This window comes from Sorex fumeus, unplaced genomic scaffold (assembly GCF_029834395.1).
Source record: "Sorex fumeus unplaced genomic scaffold, SorFum_2.1 ptg000055l, whole genome shotgun sequence".
Lineage (NCBI taxonomy): Eukaryota > Metazoa > Chordata > Mammalia > Eulipotyphla > Soricidae > Sorex > Sorex fumeus.
The window spans coordinates 19188073-19208044 of record NW_026606112.1 but is presented as its reverse complement, the minus strand read 5'-3'; the positions used below and the strand labels follow the sequence as shown (position 1 = coordinate 19208044).

General features: G+C 39.3%; 1 protein-coding gene across 1 annotated transcript in view; it reads left to right on the top strand.

Moving 5' to 3' along the window:
- Positions 1–495: 495 nt before the first annotated feature.
- Positions 496–19972, top strand: part of LOC130034010 (cytosolic beta-glucosidase) — a 117913-nt gene continuing 98436 nt past the window's right edge. Inside the window, exon 1 of the mRNA XM_056125611.1 lies at positions 496–558. Within this exon, the coding sequence (XP_055981586.1) occupies positions 501–558 (58 nt within the window). The 5' untranslated portion in view covers positions 496–500. The remainder of the gene's footprint in view (positions 559–19972) is intronic.

Genomic DNA, 19972 nt, shown 5'->3' with positions numbered 1-19972 from the left:
TTCTTGGGCATTCGGGTTGTTTTCAGATTCTGGCCATTATGAACAGTGTCTCAGTCCATTCTTTAGAGAACGTGGGGAGAGGTAACAGAGAGGAAGCCACTGAGAATGGTTATATCCTTGGAATGGGGGTTAGAAATTGACTATTGGAAAATTCAAGTCAGTTAATGTAATTTTAAAATACAATGTCCATTAAATGAAGAGGAAAAAGATTAGTGTCCTGCATGTCCACAGTCAAGCTGGTGCAGCCATTAAGGGTCAGGGACTGTCCAGAGGGGAAAGTTTAAGGAGTGGCCTGGTATAAGTTATCTTGGATTCTTATCAGTGTCTTGCCACTCAAGTATGATCCTTTAATCTGGTGCCCTTCTTATTTGCACACACGTTTGTGTTCAGATACTTTGGCCGGGGTTAGTAGTTACTTGCTGTTTGCAGAATTGTCAGAATTCTCTGACCAAAGGGCAGAGGAGCTTTCACTTCCCTTGGCTGAGCAACCTTTTGAAGACATGGCGTTCCCTGACGGATTTGGATGGGGGGCAGCCACGGCAGCTTATCAAGTGGAAGGTAAGAGATCCTCTTTCCTGGTCCTTAGATGGAAGTGTATTTCTGGTGTGTTCTGCCTGCCTGGGGAGGGGCACAGAGAGTTAGTAACTCTGTCTAGGAAACTGTCACTCTTCAAACCGAAGCATTTCTCACCCTGCCCCTCTCCCCAGATGTAGGGCGGAGGTGTAGGGGTCTGAGAGCCCATCACAGCTCTGTTTCCTGGTCAGTTCAAGCTTGTTGGAGGCATGGGTTGGCCTGGAATCATCAGTGGATTCCTGAACTTCTTTCCAAAGAACGCTTTTTCCTTACTGGAAAAAAAATTGGTTCAGTTCCTTCCAAGAGCCCAAAGAGACTTCACTGCACATATCCATGGAGAATGGTTTCATTCACTCTCTAGTGGATATTAAGCACAGCTTAACCTCACAAAGAACCCCATTCCATGGGCAGCTGAGCAGTTAACACAGCGGGGGGTGTGGAGACACAATGATGCTAAAGGAAACCAGAATGAGGTTGGGGACCTGAGTTCTAATCTGCATCCAACCACATATGAGGGTGTGAATCTTCTCTCCTCCTCCTCAAATCACAGACAGTTTCCTCATCTGTACAATAAAACAAGCATAACTTTTCATACACACACACACACACACACACACACACACACACGGTTGTATAGAATGTTTGGGTGGTGCACCAAGTAGTGCTCAGTGGTTACTCCAGGTGGTGCTTTGGGTACCATTCAGAACAGGAAACCTAGGAATTCTCCCTATAAAGCATTTGCTCCAGTCCTTTGAGTTTTCTCCCTGGCTCATTATGTATATATATTTTATAATCTGTGTGCTTATATTTTAATAAAGTACATAATTCATATGTGTTTATGTATATTTTCTACGTATTTGTATGGATATGTACATATGTCTATTTTTTTTATGGTTTTGGTGGCCATAAAACTGTGGTGGCCAAACTGTAACTGTGCTCAGGGTTTACTCCTTGCTCTCCTCTCAGGGATCACTCCTGGATTGCTCAGGGGGATCATGTGTGGCAGAACTTGGGTTGGACACATGCAAGGCAAAGGCCCTACATCTTGGGAGAATAAGATTGTTGATAGCTATCAATTCCTAGAGCTCCTATAGCAAAGAAAGGCAAACTGGAGGCTTTAGGCATACACAATGGTTTCTGTCTCTATTTGGTTCTCTCTCTCTCTCTCTCGACACAGCTGCAGATAATATATTTCTGATGTTGAAGCCCTTGAGTTTGTGGTACTTCTTTAGGGTGGTTCCAAGAAAACAAAGATACCAAAACAGAAAAATCAAACTCATGACATCATTATCACTTCCGGGATCCCAGCATGCTTTGGGAAAGGATCCCATGAAAGGGACTGGTCCAGGGATTTCAAAATGAAGCCACCCTCTCACTTTTTGACTTTGAGACTATTTCCTGTTTTGGACTGCCCCTGGCCCCTGAAAGTCTCCAATCACTGAAATTCACAGCTGAATGGAGGACTTTGATTGAATCATACTTGTAAAGAATAATCCAACCTGGTGATGAGTTCTAAAGCACCATCAAGTATTTCTTCCTCCTGATTTCAAGACACAGTTGTTTAGGGTATGTTTTGAACTCCTTCTGGAGCGTCCTGTGAGTTCACCATCATGCTTGAACCCCAAGTCCCTCTGCACAAACTTTTTACCTCTTCCCACAAAAGAGCATTCTGCTCTATTACTTGGAATACAAGATCTTGCTAAGGTCTAGCAGTTGGAACTGACGGAAAGGGACCTTCTAATTTGTCAATTACTTGGTTGCTTTCTTCACCAGACTCATACCTTCTTTTCTTTCTCTACTAGTTCTTATCCTTGGACAGTACTGTTTATGGTTTTTAAGAAGAGTTTATTACCTAGGAGTTGAGTGGCTTTGAGATTTTTGAAGGAAAGAACAACAGAAATATAATAAATTATCGATGAGCACAAAAGCAGGAGTAAAATCATGCTTTAGGTGAGTCATAAAGGTCATGGAAACTGGCAAACATGTTTGTTAGACAAAGCGGCAGGGAATGAAATATAGATGATCATTGTATGTACAGACTTGAGTCTATAGCAATATTTAGAAGCACCGATCAGGCAAACCTTCCATGAATTGATAAAGGGGACTAGGAATGAAGGCCCTTTTCCTGCTATAGACTCTGCCTCTGGTTTTGGTTGGTCTTACGGTGAGTGCAGAATAGCAAGCAGCTCAGTGGCATTTTACTTACTTCCTCCTCAGAGCTATGAAAATGACAGTTAGGGTGTGATTCTCTAGTGCTTAGGAGCATTTAGCTCCTGATGATTTCTGAGAAAACTCTTAGGTGGCAAAGGTGTTGTGTGCACGATCCCATAAATGCTCAACCCAAGTCTGAACTGCTCTATCATGCTTCCTGGTAGGACATTAACCAAAGGCCTCAGTTTCAAGGAAGTCATTATCAATCTTTGATGCTGTGCCAGCTACCAAGATAACATTTGGACTTTTAACTTTGACTTTGGTTTTATGTTGGCAGAATCCAACATTGCTGATCATAAACTTTGGCTGTTTTAACTTGATGTGTCAAAGGGTCTGAAATTTGGGGTTATTCTTGCACTATAAAAGCAGAACAGCTTTGGGGCTGGAGCGGTAGCACAGCGGGTAGGGCATTTGCCTTGCACATGGCTGACCGGGTTTGATTCCCAGCATCCCATATGGTCCCCCGAGCACTGCCAGGAATAATTCCTGAGTGCAGAGCCAGAAGTGACCCAAAAAGCAAAAACAAACAAACAAAACACAAATAAACAAAAAACAACAACAGGACAGCTTCATTAGCTGATTTTCAGTCCAGACGGTGATGATTCTTTCTGAGTTGTTTCTTAAAAATTCAGTGTGTCCTCCCAGACAAGAGATAAAGGCATGGCTCATCTCTGCTGTAAATGTCAGCACAGGCTTCATCTTTTTTGTGTGTGATTTCCTATTTGCTTTCTCCGTTCAACAAATTTTAGTGGTCTATGTCGAATCCCTGCTTCCACTAAGCCCCTTAGGTTAAATATCCCAATTTGGGACTTTGATCTCTTGTCTGTTCTGGGGAGATTTTAGAACAGGGCTCACCAGATGAGATAGATGTGTGCTTCATCAGGATCACCTGAGAAAGGAGGAGGAGGAATTTAAGAGCACAGTTGTTTTTTTCTTGGTGTTGCACAGAAATGTGGGGTGAGTTTCCAATTTATCATTGTTTACAGGTTGTTATGATGGAAAACAGCCTTTTTTCTTTCCTCCAGTTTCAAATTGGAAGATGACAGCAGTGTCAATAATTGTTGATTTTTTTGGATTATATCAGGAAATGATATAATTTTTTTTTTATTAAATCAGAAAATCATGTTGGTATTTTGGAAAGACAATGACTCTGGCAGGGCGATTTTCAAATATTCATGGGTACTTTCCACAGTGAGAGTCATATGCCAATTGTAAATAATGGCTATTGACTATCCTAGCACTAGCATGACTAATGAGATTTAATGCAGCCATAAACAACCTTAAGAGACAGACCAGCATCTCATTGACCTAAGGGTAAGCCAGGTGTAAACAACTGATGTAAACTAGAGGAGGGAAACCACATTCACCAATTAGGGTGATGGAAATTGCAAACAACCATTGGCATCACATATGTAGGTACTGGTTGAATTTCATGAGTACAAATAGTTGGAATAGTTCTGACTTTCTTGGTGGACATTTAGAGAATTAATTATCTTAATTTATCTAAGTTTCAGATTTTTCACCTGCAAAATGCTTCTCTCTCTCTCTCTCTCTCTCTCTCTCTCTCTCTCTCTCTCTCTCCCCCCGACTATGAATTTTTGAAATAAATGTGAAACATTTCTTAAAGTTTGTCCTTTCTTTTTTTCTTTGAATCTGGATTGATTTCCTTAACACTTTTCTTCCAATTTTTTGAGACTTTAATTTTGATGATTCTGTTTTTCAGCACCCCTCCCCACATCATACTTAACCACTGCATCACTGTCATCCCATTGTTCATTGATTTGCTTGAGTGGGTGCCAGTAACGTCTCCATTCATCCTAGCCCTGAGATCTTAGCAGCCTCTCTTTACTCGTCCTTCCCAATGGTGCCGCATTGGAGGCTCTTTTAGCATCAGGGAAATGAGACCCATTGTTGTTACCGTTTTTGGCATATTGAATATGCCACGGGGAGCTTGCCAGGCTCTGCCATGTGGGTAGGAAACTCTAGGTAGCTTGCTAGGTTCTCCGAGAGAGAGAACTAGACTATAAGATGTTGCGCATCCAGGAATGCAGCCGTGCACTTCCGGGAGCTTTGTTTTATAGTCTCTGGATCTTGGTTGTTGATGGGATTGCATGGCGCAGGGGAGCAGTTTGTGGGCGTGACTGCTAAGCTACTGTAAAAGGGGGGATCTGGGTAGAGGAGGCCCAGTCCAGATCTAAGCAGGATTGGAGATCTCAGCCCCGGGTCCCGCACACCTGGGTTCCTCTGCCGGTACCTTCATGCTTGAGGCTGATCAGAGCGTGTGGAGAGTGGCCTTGACCACAGTTGTGGCTGGGTTCTGGAGGTCTTTGACTGTTGGGGCTCTCTGCTTGGGGCAGGGAGGGAGACTCAACCCTCTCCCCTCTGATTGGCCCCAGTGAAGACAGCCAGGCGTGGTGGCAGGAGACTCTGATCATACTTAATACCATACTTAACTATGTGCTCGGTTTTTAGACACTCATTCTTTGATTTTGTTATTTCAAGAAGCCCCGGTTTTCTTTTTCCTGTTCAGCTTTCCCTTCCCCTTTCCCTCCCTTCCATCCCCTCTCCTCCTCTTCCTTCATCTGTCTTTCTCTTTCCATTCCTTAAGAATACTCATAGCTTAGCTATTTTAAGAATGCTGTCTAAAATTGAATTTTTTCTTTTTTTCCTTAAATGACCCTGAGATCTTTGGGTTGCTTATTTGAGTTCATATTTTGCATGCTCTTTATTTCTTTCAAATATCTAGTGTTCTTTGAATGCCTGTTCATGGTTATAAGCGAAAGAATATGTTGATATCAGCAACTGAGTTAGGTTTTCTTTGAAGTGAAGTAGTTCTATTTAACTGAAATAGCTCCGTGTGAGAAGGTAAATCTGTTGACAGTTATCTTCTCATAAAATGCTATGTCCAGGGAGCCATAGATTCAGACCTCAAATGCCAGATAAGAAGACTTTATTCTAATAAAGATAAGAATGTCTCTACTTGCCTTTTTATGTAGGACTTTGTTTTGTTCCAAAGTCTTAATTTTTTCCTTTAATTTTATTGAGGTAGTATTTATGTGTAGCGATGCATAAGTGTAAAGTACACAGCATGATAATTGTGAAATCATCACAATTAGTTTAGTTCATCTTTTCACACAGAACTTTGCAAACACAAAATAAGGATATGTTATTTCATCCCTCTCCCTTCAAATGTTGAGGGCTTCAGAGTTTACTGTCTTAGCAACTTTTATTTTACTGTAATTTAAGTAAGTAGGGTGCAATAGTCTTAACTTTTAGGGTTATGAGGTACAAACTAATTGCACCTTCACCTCTACCAAGGTGTACAAGACCCTCCATCTCTGTCTTTGCAGTATTTCTAGCCCATCTCTTCCTCTATAGCACCTCTGCCACAATGCTTAAAAATCTCAGGTTTGTAATCAAGAGTCAACTGTCCTCATTTATTATTGTCCGTTCCATTATTTTCCTCTCTATATGCTACAGATAAGTGAGATCAACCAGTATTTGTCTCCCCTCTAATTTCACTTAACACTAAGCCCCCAGATTCATCAAAGTTGCAGCAAACCGTAAGATTTCATCTTTTCTTATAGCTGCTTCAACACAATATTCCATTGTGTATATACACCATGACTTCTTTATGCATCCATCTGTCATTAGACATTTAGATCGTTTCTATATCCTGGGTATTGTACTTAGTGATGCTACAGAGCACATGAGTATACAGAGATCTTTTTGAATTAATGTTCTTCTGTTCTTGACGCAAATTTCAGATCATATAGAAGCTCTATTCTGAGTTTTTCTTTTTTAGATCTTAATCTCCCCCCCCACCTTTTGTTTTTTTTTTTTTAAAAGAATTGTGATTTACAAAGTTATTGGTAGTTGAGTTTTAGGCATATAATATTTATTTTTTTATGTAGGAGTACTGCTATTTATTAAATTTTAGGCATATAATATTTCAGCCCAAATTCCACCACTAGTGTCAACTTCTCTCTACCAGGGTTCCCATACTCCTTCACCATCCCAACCCCCACCCCATCCCCAATTTGACAGGCACATTACAAAGTTTCCGTGATTAGAGTTTAGATGTCATGTTTTCAGTTTTGTTGAGTCTGTGTTTTGGTATTTGACTAACCCACTCACTCATATCATGGGTATAACTAAAGTCCTGATGCCTTTTCACCCATTATTTCCCATTCTCTTCCTGCCTTTATTTATATTCTTATTTTTCTTTCTTCTTTCTTCTTCCTTCCTTCTTTCCTTCCTTCCTTCCTTCCTTCCTTCCTTCCTTCCTTCCTTCCTTCCTTCCTTTTTGAGAAATACCCATTCTGTTTTCCACAGAGGCTGAACCAGGTGACATTCCCACCTTATCGCAGGCATTTTTAAAAGAAACATGAAGCTGTTACCTATACTTATTATGTTTTATGTTATATCTTTGATATTAGTTTAGCTTATAAATGAAAGTTTGTTCCTTTTGAACAATTTGTACAACCCACACAACCCGGAGTCTTTGGTAACCAATTATTTTTTAATATATAGTTTGAGATTTTAGTTAAAATATTTGATTAAAATAACATTGCATTGTCAATTTTGCTCGAGCGGGCCCAATAACGTCTCTATTGGAGACTTTGTTGTTACTGTGTTTCGCATATCGAATATGTCACGGGGAGCTTGCCAGGCTCTGCCTTGCGGGCGAGATACTCTTGGTAGCTTGCCGGGCTCTCCGGGAGGGGCGGAGGAATCGAACTCGGGTCGGCCATGTTGGCCGCTTGTAAGGCGAACGCCCTACCGCTGTGCTATCGCTCCAGCCCATATATATTTTCAATATAAGTATAGATTTTATTACAGAGTTTTCAAACATGAAGGCATTTAAAAGGAACAAGCTCTAGCATCTTGATTTTTTAAAAAAAATTTTACACAGCGGTAGGGCGTTTGCCTTGCGCGCAGCCAACATGGCCGACCCGAGTTTGATTCCTCCGCCCCTCTCGGAGAGCCCGGCAAGCTACCGAGAGTATTTGATATGCCAGACACAGTAACAACAAAGTCTCCAATGGAGACGTTACTGGGCCCGCTCGAGCAAATCGACGATCAACGGGAGGGCCTTTACCTTTATCTTTACCTTAACATTGCATTGTGACATTATTTGAGTTTCAGATTTACATTAATGAAAATCACCTTGAAGTCACCACTGAGAGGTCATATTCTGTGTTGTTTATTTTAACTCCACAATAAGTACAGTTATGCAGTACTTGTCTTTCTCTGCCCAGGTGTTTTTTTTTTCTTTTCTCTCTCCCATTCCTACTTCCCTTCAAGTTTATGTTCATTTCAGACATGGTTTTCCTCTTGACTGTCTCAGAACACTCAAAAGGAATTCTTCCCAGTCAGTTCTCTTTCTTTTATTTAGCATTTTTTGAGACTTCAACACCCAGTAAAGGCAGCGCCAATGTTTCTGGTTTGGGAAGAGGAACCAACCAGATCATCGATATGACAGATAATTCTTTAATTAATTAGCATAGTGATTGCTCTGAGGGCTGCTCTATTCTCTGCATTGGTTCACCCTAAGATTCTTAAGGGGAGCTCCTCTTAATCCTTACCAACCGTTATTGGTGAGTGCGTTTATGCTCCAATTCTGTGCTTTTGTTTCTCAGACAATTCACTTCCATTTTCTTCTGTTTTCCAGAAATATTTAGTAAATGTGCTGTTCCACTGGGCTGCTGTGTTTCTTTGATTCTGCTGTGAATTCCTTTATTTATTGTCTTTTCAGTGTGGCTATGAGAGGAAGAGAAATTAAATATGTCCTCTCTGTCCCTGATCTGGAACTGGAAGTCTTTATTGGTGATTCTTAATATATGAAGGGTCCTCATAAATCATGAAATATATATCCGAGTTGACAAATGAAGTCTCCTTCTTCTTTTCTTCTTATTCTCGTCCTTGTTACCACTACAGTATCCCATCATTGGCAACCATCTAGGCCTCTGTTCTGAAGGAGGAACATGGAATTGATGGCACTTCAGATTATGGAAGAGGAGAAATGGACACATTCAGACTGAATGAGAAAATTCATAGTGGGGGGAGGTCACTTTGACCTTCCTGATCACACACCTGGGCACCTATCTTTAAGATCAGTTATTTTAAGCTATTTATATTTTCCTTCCCTCCTTCCTTCCTGGCTTTTGGGCCAACCTGGAGGCACTCTGAGGCTTTGTTCTCCAGGTTACTCCTGAATGTGATCAAGGGACCACATGTGTGCCACAGATCACGCCACGGTTGGTTGCATGCAAGGAAGGCACCTTACCCACTGTACAGTAGTTCTTCCCCCCTTTTCATTATTAAAAAAATCTTTATTCTGAACACAGGTTCTCCAGTTGTCAAATTTTCCAGCACATTCCCAAGTTGCTTTCATAGGTAGTTGAAAGATATTTGCTGTTACAATCAGCTAATGGAACATGTGAGTTACTTAAGGGAAACCCTGTTTGTGCATTATTTTGTGTCAGCAAAATATCAAACTCAGAATGGATGCTTATCACACATGTGTAGAAATGGTTCTCTATATGATGACTATTATATTATTTTTGTGTAATGAAGGTGATATTTTGTAGAATATTTAAAATGTACAAATCCATCATTCCTTCCCTGCTCCCCAAGAGGGTCAAATAAGTAATTTCTTACTATAACTCTTTACTTTTGATCTTGTTCTATTTGTATACAGCCCTTCATGCATACTTATACTTTCATTTTTGACACTCTAATAAGCATATTCTTTAAAGAGTTTTGATTTCTTTAAGATACTCAGAAATATCCAGGATAGCTATAAAATATCTTTATCTTTTCTTCCTGTTCCTTTCCCAGATCTGTCTCTCTTTCACATGGAAAGCGAAATGTGAGTTTTTTAATAATACATTTCATACATATTTAACCTTGAAAAGCAAGAAAAATTTAATGCATTTCAAAAAGGGTTTTGGAGCATGAGTTTTATATATTGACCTACATATTTGTACATGAATGATTTTTGTCTTCACTAAATGTCTCAGTTAAGATAAGGCATTTGCTTATTTGGATGTAGTGAGTAAATATCATACTGAAAAAAGAAATGGATGCTCTATCCTTTCTGCTATTGCTCATTTGGTAAGGGGACACTTCTCAGACAAACCCAGTGATACACAAGTTTAATCTTCTTTAAAAACAAATTATTAGCCATGACATAGTGTCAAACTAGAAATGTGCTACTTATCTGGACCCATCCTCTTATTCTTTTCTTTAGGTAACCAATCATTATTGTGATAGCACAGCGGGTAGGGCATTTGTCTTGCACATGGTCGACCCGGGTTCAATTCCTCTGCCCCTCTCAGAGATCCTGGCAAGCTACCAAGAGTATCCTGCAGCACGGCAGAGCCTGGCAAGCTCCCCATGGTGCATTCAATATGCCAAGAACAGTGATAACAAGTCTCACAATGGAGATATTACTGGTGCCCGCTTGAGCAAATCGATGAATAATGGGAAGACAGTGCTATTATTATTATTATTATTATTATTATTATTATTTTGCTTTTTGGGTCACACCCGGCGATGCAATGGGGTAACTCCTGACTCTGCATTTAGGAATTACCCCTGGCAGTGCTCAGGGGACCATATGGGATGCTGGGAATTGAAACTGGGTCGGTCGCATGCAAGGGGGTTTGCCTTGCACGCGGCTGACCCAGGTTTGATTCCTCTGTCCCTCTCGGAGAGCCCAGCAGACCCAGGTTTGATTCCTCTGTCCCTCTCGGAGAGCCCAGCAGACCCAGGTTTGATTCCTCTGTCCCTCTCGGAGAGCCCAGCAAGCTACTGAGAGTATCCCATCTGCAGGGCAGAGCCTGGCAAGCTCCTTGTGGCGTATTCGATATGCTCAAAACAGTAACAACAATTTTCACAATGGAGACGTTACTGGTGCCTGCTTGAGCAAATCAATGAACAATGGGAGGACAGTGCTCCAGTGCTGCAATTATCATTATTATCCCTTCCAAAGGTTATAGCCTTCTTCTCTGTTATTGCCTACATTTTCCTACTTCTGGAGTTCACTATCTCATATGGTCCTAAGATCTCCTTCCTTTTGTATCCCTCTTTCCATCCTCTAGCATATTACTGTTGGCACGATCTTGAAAATTTGACCATGTCCTTTCACTTCTTTCAGTGGCAGGAATTGAACCCATGCCCTTATACATGCAAGGCAAGTGTCCAAACTCCTATACTATCTCTAAGACCCATGTCTTTCCATTTCTTGAGAGATAATATGATATATGAAATCAAACATACTGGATCTGAAACCTGATTCTACCACATATCAATCATGTGATCTTGGAGAGATAGAAGTCTGACATGTTTGTTTCCTCATTTATAAATTTGCAACCATAGCAGAGCCTATCTAGGGTTGTCATGATCATTCAATACGCTTACTGGCATCACATGCTTAGAACCAAAAATTTTAGTGATTATTATGAAAGTCCATTGTTTCTTACCACCTATAGCACCATTTCTGTCCTTTCTTGAATAGCACAAACTCATGTCAATTTTGTCTCTGACAACACCCCTAGTTTCATTTCTTATCTATTCTTTATTTGCTTCTTATGCATAGACCTACACTTAACACGTGCACTTCTTGAGATGGGCCATGACCTGTGCTTGCATTAATGTCCCTCTGTTCGGACTAATATCTAACTGTTGGCACAAACAGAGACCAAAATCAAGTTAAGTCAAAATCAAGTCAAAGCTTTCAACTTGAAGCTTTCCTTACAGCACTGGTAAAACTCCCTCTCTGTCTTTGTCTTTTATGTCCTACATTTTTAGAAGTAGTTGCAGCATAGCACTGTAGCACTGTCCTTCTGTTGTTCATTGATTTGCTTGAGCAGGCCCAGTAACATTGTGGGACTTGTTACTGTGTTTGGCATATGGAATATGTCACGGGTAGCTTGCCAGGCTTTGCCCTCAGGGCGAGATACTCTCGGTAGTTTGCTGGGCTCTCCAAGAGGGGCGTAAGAATTGAACTCAGGTGGGCCGGGTCGGCCGCGTGCAAGGAAAACGCCCTATCCACTGTGCTATCGCTCCAGTCCTTAGAAGTAGTAATAGTAAGAAAATGAGGGGTAACCCGGGACAAAAAGCATCCCTGGGATTTTGAAGGTGTTTTGAATATTTGGAACAATAGGAATATTATGCCTTCCAACCCTCCAGTTGGGACATTTATATTTAAATTTTTGCTTCTAAGGATGACTGGAATTAGAAATGTTTGCATTGTAGTATATTATAGCTGTGTTCTGGTGTTTTGGATAGTTTGGGTAGTTAACAATTATAGCAGCTGGGGCATTATTATTTTTCTACCACTGTGAATCATGAGTCTCTGCCTTGAGATGCTTTAACCTAACTGAGCATGTCTCTACATTGGCTTGAGTTTTTTCTCAAGGTGCTTAATCTTCCTTTCATTAGTGTGAATAATCAGAGTTTGATTATAAAGTATGTCTGGGCCAAATACAAGGGCTTTTAAAATTGTCTGCTGTTTTAGATTATCCAGGCCACTGATCCCCCTTCCTTAGCATGGATAATTGAGAATGGACTGGGCCGAAGTATGTTAAGCATAACCAATTGACAAAATAAATGAGATTTTAAAAATACTCCACATTTTTATAATAGGGGAAAAACCTAACTAATTTTTCTCTTTATTTTTAATTCCAAAGGTCCTATTTTGTATTTAAAATGATTCTTTTTAAGTTGATGTAACATAGAATGTCCTTTATATAATGCATACTTTTAAAATGGAAAAATGTATAGTTATTATGATTTTCACTTAACAGAGGAAAAAAATGAAAACATAGACCAGAAATTGGGCAGTTTCATATTCAATGTCAAATCTTATAACAATATTTTAATTTCAACTATGCAGCAAGGAGTGGGTGGGAGTCACTTCAAGTTCTGAAAATGACTCTTTGCCCCCAATGAACAATAATCATGTAGAGAAGCACATTTCTTCAATATGTGTCTAAGATGAACAGGACTGTGGTTCCTGGCAATTCCTGATTTCATCCACTTTTCATTTACAGCCTCTCCTCTTTTCCCACGTGTCCCTCTGTACAGGGAGAAATGCATTTACATGTCACTTGACTGGGAATTTAGAGGACATTTTCTTTAAAGGAACAATGATATAAATGGGGATAGGTGTCACTGAATACACTTCAGGTGGATAATGAGAAATATATTGGGGAGGGGGGTGGCCTGGGAATTTGGAGCATAATATAAGAGGCAATGGTGAGTTTCTGGGCAGGTGACTCATAAACATGGTTTTTGAAACATTACCCCATTTTATGTGGGGAATTACCAAGCTCGGGCTTAAAGTCTCCCACAACACCCATGAATAATCATTTAAATACAGGCTTTGAGACTCAGGGAGAGAAGTGCATTATTTGCTCTAAAGACAATAATCATCCTTTGGAGTCATTGTAGTCCATCATATAGATGCATACTTGGGGATCTTTGAAAGAACAACATTTTCTCTAGATGGTTCATTACTTCATCAAGCTTATAAATTTTCCAGGTCTAGATTATAGGTTTGGGTTAGGAATGCACATTAGCCCTTCGGAGTGGGAGGCCAAGGCTCTCTCACAGGATGAAATATACTGAGGGGGTTTTCATCGTTGCCTACTACATTCATGCAAGAAAGCAAGATAGGAAGATAAGGATGATGAAATCAGTAATGCAGTTTCTGGTTATAATGGCAAGAACTTGACAAGTGTAGACACATAATAATCCTTGTTGCCCAAATGATTTGATGAAGGAAAAACTTTGGGATTCTCAGCATATATGATACAGCTTCCAAAAGTTTGTGCGCTGGATTTCCAAGAAAGTTCATGTACAACCATGGCTGGTTGTCTTTCTGTGGGAAGATGGTTTTTCTTTTGGCTGGAGATAATTTTTGAAAGAATACTCACAAAAGGATTGTCTCCATGTTGTTCTTGGAGACCTAAGTCCTCTCTTGTGACATTAATAACTTTTAAAAGATAAAAATAAATAAAATTAAGCATTGTTAATAGATAGCTCATCCCAATTTATTTACTGTATTTATGATTAAAAGTATAAAAAAGTAAATAATTGGATTCACCTTCACCAAGAGCGAGAAAGAGAAAGAGAGAAAGGAAAAGAGAGAGAGAGGCAGAGAGAGAGATGGAGAAACAGAGAGAGACAGAGAGAACTATAATATGATGTGATTCCTCTAACAGTACTAACAAATGATGCTGGAATCTGTGTGTGTGTTTGTGTGTGTTTGTATGTGTGGAGAGGGTAGAAATATAAGGATTATATGTATATGGGAGATAGAATTAAATGGGCATTTAAGTTTAGCTTTTAAAAAGAAGTTTCTTGGTTTTGTTTCCTATTGAACTTTCAAGGAAATACAAGGAAGGCACATTAAAAAACACAAAATTGAAATATATTACATGTAAGGAGTGATATAGTCCTATCATGTAAGGTAGGTAAATGTTGCAGAATCCCAATACATTAGGATAAATCAGAATTAACTGGGTTTCTTGCTCAAATGTGGATTTTGGATCATCATATATAGGGTATAGAACAGTGGTATTAACTGATGGGGAATCAAAAATTATATTTTTTACAGATATTCCTAGAATTGTATTGTAGATTGATCATGCTTTGGTCAAGTTTTCTGATGATAGGGTGATGGCAAGGAAACCAGGAAAGTATATTGGCCATGTGTAGTATACAGAAGGTAAGAAAGAAGCTAAGAAATCAGTATTAGCATCATGTTCTCCAGGTTCTTGGTAGCTATTAAATTTACTTAAGCAAAAGGAGTAATATGGGTAATATGATCAGGTTTTTATGTGGATCATGGAGGGGAAGAAGAGATAGAAAGAAGGACACAGATGAAGAGGCTGGAGAAGTTGTTAGACTATTGGAAATGATGAGTCAAGTGAGGATGACACCCTGAATTTGGGTAGAAGAAACTGAATGGAAGAAAAGTTATAAAAGAGACATCGCTAAAGAAATTTCAAAAAGGAACCACTCATGGGTCTATGAGTACTTATCACTTATCACTCAGGAATACAGTGTCAAGCATGAAGAAATTGGAAACAGACTAAGGTGACTCCTGTGATTTTAGCCTCGGTGACAGGGAGGTTGATGTTGCTATAAATAGAAATGAAAAATACTTTGGGGAAGGAGCAGTTTTGGACGTGGTGCGGCAGAAATATAACAGGCGCAGGTTAGGTTTGAGATTCCCTAAGGGTATTTGAATGGCATTGCATGGGAAACAACTGGAAATTCATCTCTCCATTTTAGGTGGGATTCACTGGGATTCACCTTTGTATAGTTGATGGCTGCAGTCATAACCAAGGACAATGCTGGAAACAGCATTATTGAAGAGCAAAAAGAAAAGCAAAGACAATAAGCGTGCAAAGCTGGGATTTTATGTTCTAGAAACATCCAAAAGACTCAGAAGGACATCCACAGAGAACCATTAATATTTCCAAATATTAAAATGAAAAGAATGAATTTCAGAAACCTTCTTGTCCAGTAGATTTTGAATACATCTTCTAATGCAGCAAAACCATGTTCTCAACTTCGATTCAGCTCAGAACTCTAAATTTAAAGAAATGGAGTCTCTCTGATGAAAGGAGAGGGGAGAAACTGGTGTCTATTTACTCAACAGTTTATACCTTCTTGCTTCTTTCTCACCTGGCTACTCTAGAATCTTCTCTTGGGTATGTAGTATTTAAAGCTGTATTTTAAAGTGTGTTTGTCCTTATTAGTCTCTCTATAGAAACTGGAGATTCTATGCATACTTTGCTTTGCAGTGGCAGAAGAGTTGGGTGTTGCGTCCTCAATAGTGATATAAGGCGAATGTTGTGTGCTAGGGCTCACAAGAAACAGAGCAACACAAAGCAACATGGCATCATTGCCAAAATGAGTGGTACATAGCTCTCCTGGGAACCTCCTCTGTTCTAACAGTAGACAGTTACAGATGGTAGATTTCTAGAGGCTAAGAAAATTGTTAGAGATATAGTTTCATGCTCCTTGAAAGCCATAGCTAAAGTTTACACTGGTTTGGAGAAAGTTAGAAGATGGGTCCTTTCAACTTCTGCAGATTTGAGGCAGCCCTCACATATGGCGTGTTTCAGTTACTCTCAGATCTATGCAAATACCAGCAATAGTGATGTGATGGTGAAGTACATTCTTTTGTTTGAGAGAGATTTGGGGAGGGATAACTTGTTTGGGATAATTTGCCTTGATAATGGTCTTAATTTGGGTATAGTAGTCATGCCTGCTGATGCTTCGGGGTTACTCTTGGTTCTCCACACAGAAACTACTCCTCACAGTGCTCAGGGGACCACATAGGGTGTTGGAGATCCAACTGGGGTCATTCACATGCAAGCCAAGCACCCTATCCATTGTACTATCATTCCGGCCCCCTGGTAATGATCTTAGAATCATTGTTGAAAGATGGCTGTTTTTCTTCTTGGGTGCCTTTCTTTTGGGTCACTGTTGATGGAATATCTCTTTATTCTGCCAACTGACATACAGCCGAAACCATTTGCAGCCACTATAGACAGCAATTGTCACATGAAACGCCTAGAAACCTCTGCATTCTGGGAAGAGTTTTGAGACCCCAGCAGCAGAAATCTGCCAGGAGTGCTGACTAAACTGTGGTTTCTTGGAGACATTGAGGAAAGTCAGTTCAGGAGTCAAAGGAACCTCAAACGTTTTGCACGTCATATATGAAGAGTCATGCCATGCTGCCACCAAGACCTCTGTAAGGTGCTGGCTCGTGTTGTTCTTAAAAAAGATGCATATGGGAGGTGAATCTTTTTCAAGTGCATTTCACTGTATCAATTGTTTTGTGTAGCAAAAGTCCATTAGTTTGTTATTAAGTGGTCTATTTAATAGTGTCCATAAATTCTAAAACTGGAGAACAAGTATTGTTATTTTGGATGTTTTAATGATCCTGATTAAGTTACTCGGCCTTGGCTCATTTGCTTGACCTTTGTTATTTTAATGGCTTGGAAGATTCCCCCAGCTATACAGAGCTGCTATAGTGACTCTTTATATACATGATACAGATCTAGGAAATGATTTATTTGAAAAAGTCAACTAATTGCATTTGAATGATTAGATTAGGCCTATATAAAAAAGGGAAGTAGATAATTATATAAATTTTAAAGAATTCAAAAACTGAAAATTCAATTTATTACCAAAAAGCTTATTGCATTTATTATTTCAAATGTAATTATAACTATATAATAACTGTACAGAGCAGAGACTGCAAAGTTTTACAGTAAAATATTAGTACAGAGAGCTAACATTAATGGGTAATTTCCGGCACAGTGTTGCTTTTCCCTATTGGAATATAGAATTTAAGAATTCAAGCAATGTCATTTGATTTTTGTTCATCTCTTTAACACTTACTTCCCTCAGGTGAACAGCATCTACCTTTTTGGGAATATTGGATGTAGTTCATGAAATAACTCAGGCCATCCTTTAGCATATGCTTTTCAAAAAGCACAGGAACAACTTACTAATAAAGTGTGACTTTACTGAGGTGAAAGCAACTGAATTTGGAAAAGATGTCCACCAAGCATCCCGGAGAGCAAGTTTCAAAGAAAAGGTTTGGCCGGTTGCCTCTAAGCCCCGCTGAGCTACGGTGACATAACTGTTTACACACTTTCCATTAGTGTTTCAGCAAACTCAAGCATATTCATATTCAAGGATAGGTGCAGGTTCACAGTTGAAGAAATGGGCACATAATTCCTGAGAAATATCATTGGAGTATGGTTTTTAGTATGGCAACGATAGAAAAATTGGCTGGAGGTTGCTGAGAGTTCCACAGTGCAGTTTCCACTGACGAACAGAGTCCAGTCTAGGGGGCCTGGGGTTGTCAGTAGTTCAAAAGTGTTCTGAATGTTCTGTTTTGTCCTAATTTGAGTCAAAAGAATGGAACAAGCTTGCTGTTCTGTCTGAACAAACTACAGACTTCAAACCCACTTGTTTTAGTTTTATATAACTTAAGCATCCTTTTAATTTTTTTCCAGGATGAGGGAGACAAAAGGGTCATTGTTGTGAAAAGCTTTTGTTACTTAGCATCTGGCATAGGACTTGGAATTTAACAAAAAACTCGGTGAAGGTTAGTTCTTACTATTAACTTCACTATCATCACTGCCACAACCACCACTATCAGCCTTATTATCACTGTTGGCCTTTGTAATCATGACATAACCACCACATTCATCTCTATCATCATCATCACCATCATGGTCTCCACCTTCATAGTCATAACCACCACCAGTCATCACTATTAACACCAACACTGTCATGATCTCCTCTGCCATACCATAACCATTGACGTCATATTTATTATCACCAACACTATTCACATCATTTTCATTACTATCAGATTGTGTGTGTCTTGCTCCTCTGACAAGCAGATGTTAGTATGGGATTAAACATGTGAGCCATGTTCTAGGGGGAAGTGTTCATGACAGTAAGTGGAGGAGGAGGCAGGAGAAGTTGAATTTGAAGAGTGGTGAAGAAAGGAAGTTTGAGTAACTCAGTTAGATTGCAGTGCCGCTCAAAGGAATATTCAGCAAAGTCTTTAGGAGTCCTTGATCCAAAGTGGCCTGACAGAAGAGCTTCCCGTCTTCCAGGTACTGTCATTGTAGCCTCAGTACACTCAGCACTGCCTGTGGTCAGCCTCAAGAGTGTGGTTTAAGTGCAAAATCCAGCAGTATGATGAAGTTCAGAGCTCAGTAGCTGGGCATTCACTCTGATATACAACTTTGAGATTGGGGATTTGTATGTGTATTCTTACAGCCATCAGAGTGAGAGCAAAATCTCTATTTTTGGCATTATTTTTTGATGTTTAACGTACATTGTGCTAACCTACTAAAATAAAAGCTAAGATAAATACTTAAAATATTTCCTTTTTTGCTTGGACCAGGTACTGTTTGAGACTTGCCCAAATCTCACAGCAATCCTCAGTTCTTCCACATTGCTTGAATATTTTGGTAGAGCTGTACTCAACTGAACTCCTTCGTGAAAAGTTTTATTTTTCTGCTCCAACTTTAATTTCTATTTAGAAACCTGATTTGATTAGAGAGTGAAAGTTTAAGTGTTTGTAACAGGATTCAATTAAAATAGGTCATTCTTGGGGCTCTGAAAATGGTAACTGGCCTTGGGCAAATTGAACAAAAGTTATAAAATTCAATTGGATGCATCACAACATTTAACATCTTTAAGGAAGACGTTTTGCCTAATAGATTCAATTTAAAAATATTTAGTGTAGGTCATCAGCTTAAGTACCTAAAAAATGTGTTTGTTTGTTTTTTTCTCTCTTTACTTATAGCTAAGATCAGGGCACCTGGACTCTTATCTACAAAAATAAACAATTTGCGGTGGGACCTTGAAGAAAGTCAATTAGTTTCTGTGACTTTACCAGGAGGTTAAAAAGGAGATTGTAATATTGGTGAATAATGTGCTTAGAGATGTTTGCATAAAAGATGCTTTGTCATTGTAAAGTATTATTGAATATTTATGGTCTACCAGACTGAGCCAAATGGCCCAGAGGAAAAAACAGTCAGATTTATGTAAACCTTGTTCTGTGTCCCAGATACTTCAGGATGGGTGTTCTATATATGAATGAATAAATAAATGGTTTAAACATTATTTTAAAATTCGAAGGTACATCAATATTATCTGGGGTGTTAGCCAATGTGCTTGACCTTTGACATGGAAATGAAATGTCTGTCTCCAAGTAACTCTTTCAATCTCATAAATATTTCTAAAGCATTGATGGTCAGTAATGTTTTCTTAGAGTTTTGTATCTGCAAATAAAGGTAAATTATATCTTTACCTAAAACCTACAAGAAATGATTGTCTCTCACCCGTGGTTTTGAGAATGCCCTAGTCTAAAATTGTCTTGCTTATACTTCTTTTCCTTCTTTAAAAATAAAGAAAAAAAGGTTAGCCCACTGCCCATGCAGTAGTTTTCTCTCCCTTTATTGTGAGATATTTGAGCCTCAGAGAAATAATAAAAAAAAATTAGTCATAAACACTGCCCAAGGACTTAATGGATCTCACTGAGCCACGCAATGCAGATGCATGGGGACATAAATAGGTGTTAGGAGATAAGAGGCACAGAAGCAATTTGTTTAGATTGGGTCACTGC